Source organism: Sorex fumeus, unplaced genomic scaffold, assembly GCF_029834395.1.
Source record: "Sorex fumeus unplaced genomic scaffold, SorFum_2.1 ptg000007l, whole genome shotgun sequence".
NCBI lineage: Eukaryota > Metazoa > Chordata > Mammalia > Eulipotyphla > Soricidae > Sorex > Sorex fumeus.
The window spans coordinates 1,588,657-1,594,901 of NW_026606064.1; the positions used below are offsets into that span (position 1 = coordinate 1,588,657).

At 35.2% G+C, this 6,245-nt stretch overlaps 1 protein-coding gene across 1 annotated transcript; it reads left to right on the forward strand.

Annotated features, from left to right (window-relative positions):
- The first annotated feature begins 3,115 nt into the window (after positions 1 to 3,115).
- Positions 3,116 to 4,075, forward strand: LOC130041599 (olfactory receptor 5A1-like). Its single transcript, XM_056133871.1, has one exon. It carries the CDS (start codon positions 3,116 to 3,118, stop codon positions 4,073 to 4,075), a length of 960 nt encoding a protein of 319 aa, XP_055989846.1.
- The last annotated feature ends 2,170 nt before the right edge of the window (positions 4,076 to 6,245 follow it).

The window sequence follows — 6,245 nt, forward strand, 5'->3', positions numbered from 1 at the left end:
GGCAGGGTGGGATGGGGGGGATGGGGGTGGGAGGGATACTGGAATCCGTGGTGGTGGGAAATGGGTACTGGTGGAGGGATGGGTATTTGATGATTGTATAATTGAAACCCAAGCACAAAAAATTGTAGGTCTAAAGCTGTACCTCATGGTGTCTCACTAATAAAAAAAATTCATAAATGCCTTTAATATCTCTATTGCCTAATTGCTATGACCAAAACTTCCAATATCATATTGAATAGTAGTGATGAGGCAAGCTTGCCTTTTCTTGTGCCTGATCTTGGAGGGAAGGCTTTCACTTCTAAGCCATTGAGTACAATGTTTGTAGTGGGCTTTTGGTAAATGGCTTTAACTTTGTTGAGGAAAATTTCTTCAACTCCTATTTTACTGAGATTTTTTAATTATGCATAGGCATTGGATCTTGTCAAATGCCTTTTTTGCATCTATTAATATTTTCATATAATTTTTCACTTTTCCTTGCTTGACATATCAAGTTGATTGACTTGCATATATTAAACCACCCTTGCATCCCAGGGATGAATCCTATTTGGTCATAGTGTCTGACTTTTTTTGATGTATTATTGTATCGTTTGCTAATATTTTGTTGAAGATCTTTGAATTTATGTTTATTATAAATTTAGGTATATAGTCCTTCAGTTTTTGTGATGTGTCTGTCTACTTTTGGTATTAGGGTAAAGTATTCCTCACAGACACTGCTTGAGAGGATTTTTGTTTATCCATCTTTCTGAAAGAGCCAGAAAAGGGCAGGGAGTAGGTCTAGAAGAACTCGTGAGTAAATCTATGTAAATCTGTGCTTCTGCTCTAGTGGAGACTTGTGATTATCATTTCTATTTCCTTGATTGTAATTGGCCTGTTCAGCTATTCTACTTTCTCTTGATTTAAGCTTTGAAGGTTATAGGAGACCAAAAATGTATCTACATCTTCTAGATTTCGCTGTTTCAGGTCATAAAGATTTTTAAAAGTAATCCCTGGTGATAATTTGAATTTCTGTGGTTTCTGTTGTGATGTTTCCCCTTCTATTTCTGACTCAACTTAATAGAGTTTTAGATCTTTCTTTGTCAGTCTTGGTAATGGTTTGCCAATCTTGTTTTTTCTTTTAAGAATAAATTCTTGGTTTTGTTGATCTTTTGAAAAAATTTTTAGTTTCTATTTTATTAATTTTCTCTTGATTTTTAGTATTTCCTTCCTTTTTTTAGAGTTCATATTGTTGGACTTTTCCTAGCTTCCTAAACTGTGTAGTTAGGTTAATTGTATGGGGTCTTGATTCCTAATGAAACTTGCATTGCCATGAACTTCCTTTCTAACACCACTTTTACTGTGTCCTACTTCTTTTCCAATTTTTTTCCTTCCCTGTCCTTCTATTTCCGACACTCTAGGTTCAAGAGTGGTCTAGGTGTTTCCATTTGATACCCTGCATTTCCTCATCTTGTTATTCTATTTACCACAGATAAGTGAGATCATCCCATATTTGTTCTTCTGACTTCACTTAACATATCTTCCAGTTTCATCAAAGTTGCAAAACAACTGAATGATTTCATCAGTTTTGCAGTTGCAGAAATGATCCTTTTTTGGGGGGAGGAGGAAATGGTCCAGTTGGCCTTGCTCATCTAAATATAGCCTTATTATTCTATGGAAAGATTTTCTTTAATTCACTTTTGAACTAAGAGTTTGAGAAATAGTTTAACAAAAGGATGACATGCTTGATGTTAATGTAAAGAGATATTTTTTAGTACGTGGGCTTAATTTATTCTATTAGCATCAACTTTCTCCCATAGTCTCAATGCTCAAGCCACATTTGATAGCTATTTTTAACCTAAGAGTTTTTATAATTTTTGTTTCTAGTTTAAATTCATCTGAATAAAATTGTGACAATGTCAGGAGTTGTTCTAATGGCCATTTGGAGAAAGTGACATCTATAGCATATTGGTTTTGCCTCTGGCAAAAATATTCTTTTGATTTTTAACCCTTTGTCTTGAAAATTTACTGTTTGCCTTCCCAGGACTGACCCCAAAGAGAGAACTAGAAATAATCTTGCAGAATTCTTGCCTCAATTTCCTAATAACCGTATCTGTTACTTTTTAAAAAATCAAGTTTTTGCATAAATTGAGGTCATTTTTCTTTGAAGGAACATAGTGTGCCCCGTCTGTCATCTGGGACTCATGGATAGAGTCAAGGTTGTCATGAGAATTTAATAAAATCATAATTTGTGTTTTCTAGAAATAGATCCTAAAGATTCTAACAGATTGACAGAACTATTAGCTCAAACAAGTTAACAGGAACCTAGGAGCTAGGACCTGGGTCAAAGGGCTGGAGCAAGTAGTGGGTAGATTTCCGTAGCCATACAGTCTTTGAGAAGTGCTGAGACAGACCTCAGTCACTTCTAGGACAAACCAAACCAAAATCCTGTCTACATCATTTGATTTGTAAATGTCTCTGAATTAAGCAAATAAAATCTTTAGCTACAAGGAGTGAAGCATAATGGATCTTTCATTTGAGGCTTATAAAAACACTCAAGATTTTTCTTAGCTTTAATTACCTTAGTTAAATCACATTCATTTCCAAGCTACTTATTGCCACTCTGCTATTATATGTCACCAGCCTTTAGGAAAGTAGAAAGGCAGTTAGAATTGCCCACCTTCCCATAATATATATTAAGTGAATATTTACTCAAGTATATTTTACCTCCTCCAGGCTCAAATTTACATATGAGACCCAGCATGTTTTAGGCACTTTTTTGATTATTGAATTAATATCAAAGCTAAGGCTGAGTAAAATACTGGATTATCAAATGGAATATTGTAATTATTTCCCTAGTGTATATTTTAAAAATTATATTATATGAAATATGAAATAGGATGAGATGGAATTAAAGAATTTTAAGAAATAATGTATTGAACATATTTAATACCATCTTTGCCTTAAAGAGACAGTGATAAATTTTTCCAAGAGAATTGGTTAAAGGTCATAGTCATTTATAAAAATATAAAGATAGGTTCAAAAATCTGTATATAATGAACTGAATTGCTGGAGATAAATCATTTATTTTGTGTCTTTGAAAAAATGAAGTCATTTTCTTCTTTCATCTCTTTTGGAGCAGATGGAGCCAAATATCTCTATGGAAGAGGAGAGAAATCACTCCTCAGTGGTCATGTTTGTTCTTCTGGGACTCACAGATGACAAAAAGCTGCAGCTTGTTCTCTTTCCCGTTTTCCTAGGGATCTACCTGGTGACGCTGTTCTGGAACCTGAGTCTGATCATCCTAATCAGGATGGACTCCCACCTGCACACACCCATGTACTTTTTCCTCAGTTGTCTTTCATCGATAGACATCTGCTTTACTGCTTCCATCAGCCCCAGGATGCTTTCAGATTTCCTCAAAGAAGAAAAAACAATTTCTTTCATTGCCTGTGCTACCCAGTACTTTGCTGTTTCTTGGATGGGTCAGGCTGAGTACTGCCTCCTAGCTGCCATGGCCTATGACAGATACGTGGCCATTGGTAACCCTCTGCACTACTCAACGATCATGGCCCCTGGGCTCTGTCAGAAGATGGTGGCTGGAGCCCTTGGCAGTGGTTTGCTTTGCAGTATCCTTGAAACGATTCCTTGTTTTAATATGTATTTCTGTGGGCCATATGTCATCCAACATTTCTTTTGCAACATATCTGAGATTATTCTCTTGTCTTGCTCCAGTCGCTTCATCACCCAAACAATTCTTTTCCTTGCTGCTGTGATTGTTGGGTTTGGCTCTATGCTCTTTATCCTGCTCTCCTATGTTTTTATTGTAGCTTCCATCCTGAAAATATCCTCGGTCAAAGGCAGTCTCAAAGCCTTCAATACCTGTGCCTCCCACCTGGCAGTTGTGACCCTCTTCTATGGCACAGCCCTGGCTGTGTACATGCATCCAAGCTCTGCCCAATCTGAGAAGCAGGATAAGGTGCTCTCAGTTTTCTATCTTATCATTACTCCCATGTTAAACCCTCTCATCTATAGTCTAAGAAACAGGGAGATCAAAGAAGCACTACAGAGGATAATAAAGAAGGCTGCTCATTTTCCTTAGTTAAATTAATAAATAAATATGAAAATGTTACCTGAATTAACAGAAATGTATAACAATAAATTAAAAACAATCGGAGCAGGTATAATTATGCCAATGGTAATTTTATTTGATTATTCCTAAGGTTAAAACTTTAGAATAAGAATACATTTATTTCTATGTTAATATATAACTAGATATATATGTCACAATATTTATGACAAAATTCACACATCCAATATTTTGAACACAGTTAATAATTTTAAATAACTAATTTTATTTGGAAAATATAACCTTTGGATACTCTAGCATGGATAACAGTTATTAGACATGCCCCACTTTGAACACTGATGATATTGGACTAAATGCTACATTTCTAATGTTAAATAGTTCTCATTCAGCAGCATTTGTAGTTTTATTAAATTAATTTTAGTATCCTGTGTGATCATTTAGTTTTTAAAACTTTTTTTTCTTGAGAATATGTGATTAGCAGTACTCTTAATGATGGTGTTTTATTCACATAATTTCAACACCACATCCATCATCACCACTGTATTCATCACCCTTCCCCAAGCATCACGCATCTCCTCCTGTTCAACCACCCCCACCATAAATTCAATTTTGTGCCTCAGTTCTCGTATTGTATTGCCTTGGCCCTGTACCTTGCTGTGTATCTTCAAGTTCCACATATGAGAGAGATAATTCTCTGTCTATCCTTTTGTTTCTGATTGACTTCACTCAGAATATTTTCTAGTTCATTGCTGCAAATTGCATGCTTTTATTCTTTCTTCGAGCTGCATAATATTTCATTGTATATCTATGCCACAATTTGATCTATTCATTAATATTTGGGTGCATCTTAATATTGTACCAAGTGCAATGATGAACATAGGCATGCATATGTCCTTTAGAATCATTTATTTTGTTTGGGGAATAAGTGCCAGGGAGTAGTTTCACTGGGTTTTATGATTGTTCCATTCCAATTGTTTGATAGATATACGTATTGCTTTCCATAAAGGCTGAACTAAGTGACGTAATGTATGTTATAGGGGAACCGCCAACAGTGGATGAGGATTCCTTTCTCACCACAACCCCATCAACAATGACTGCCTCCAGACCTTTTCATATGTGTCATATTTCATTGTTGTTTTGATCTTTTATTTTGTTATTCATGAGTGATAATGAACACTTTTTCCATATGCCCATTGCCCACTAACCTGTACAAACATTTGAAGATGATATCCTTACTAGATTAGAGATGGAAAGGTTTTGAAGCTTTGATAGGTTCACATATTAAAATCTACAATTTTCTCTTTTCCAATAGCTTGAGAATCTCATTGTATGTGTGTGTGTACATATGTGTACATTCTTTGAGAGATAAGTATATAAGTCAATTTTTTTTCTTGAAGCATATCTGTAATCATTACCAGTATATGTGTATACATTTCTTCAATTCTTTGCTTTGATCATATCTGGTGCGGCTCTGGACAATTTCCCAACATTTCTCAGAAGACTTTACATACTAAACACTGAATCTTACCTCTGATACACATGCTCTTCAGATTTTTGAACTACTTCTCCTGCGCACATTACACCTTTATTTCCTTTGATCTCCCTAGCTCCGATTGGGAGGCTCTCAGTTCAGACATGATGCTATTAATCCACCATTTATATCTTAAGAGCATATGATAGAAACTGGAGCACTGACCTTGCATACGTATTTCCAATACTATTCATGCCACTAAATCAATACCCAAGGAGACTTGATAAAGCATGTCATTACTGGTTGGAAGCTTGCCCCAAGAATGCGTGTATTACAGGGGTGAAGGCAAAGGGAGTTAGGACAGAGAAGAAACCAACATGAAAATAATAGTTGAAAATGATCATTTTGGACAGAAACTGAGTGTTGAAAGTAGGTAAAGGGATATACCTGATGATCTTTCATTATCTGTATTGCAAACCATAAGGCCCAAAAAGAAAGACAGATAGACAGAAAGAGAGAGAGAGAAGAAAAGTGCCTGTTATAGGACAACTGTTTATCACAATTATTCAATTAAAAAATAATTTTAAAAAAGAATTTCATTAATATTAAGTCTAAAGGAAAGTTTCCTCATCAACTTCATAAACTTTGCGGAAATTTTGTTATCTTCTTTGTATGGCTTTTGAGGAAAGACAAAAGAAAGAAAATACTTAT

Coding starts and splice junctions, on each gene's coding strand:
- LOC130041599 (XM_056133871.1), top strand. CDS start 3,116: ATGGAGCCAAATATCTCTATGGAAGAGGAGAGAAATCACTCCTCAGTG.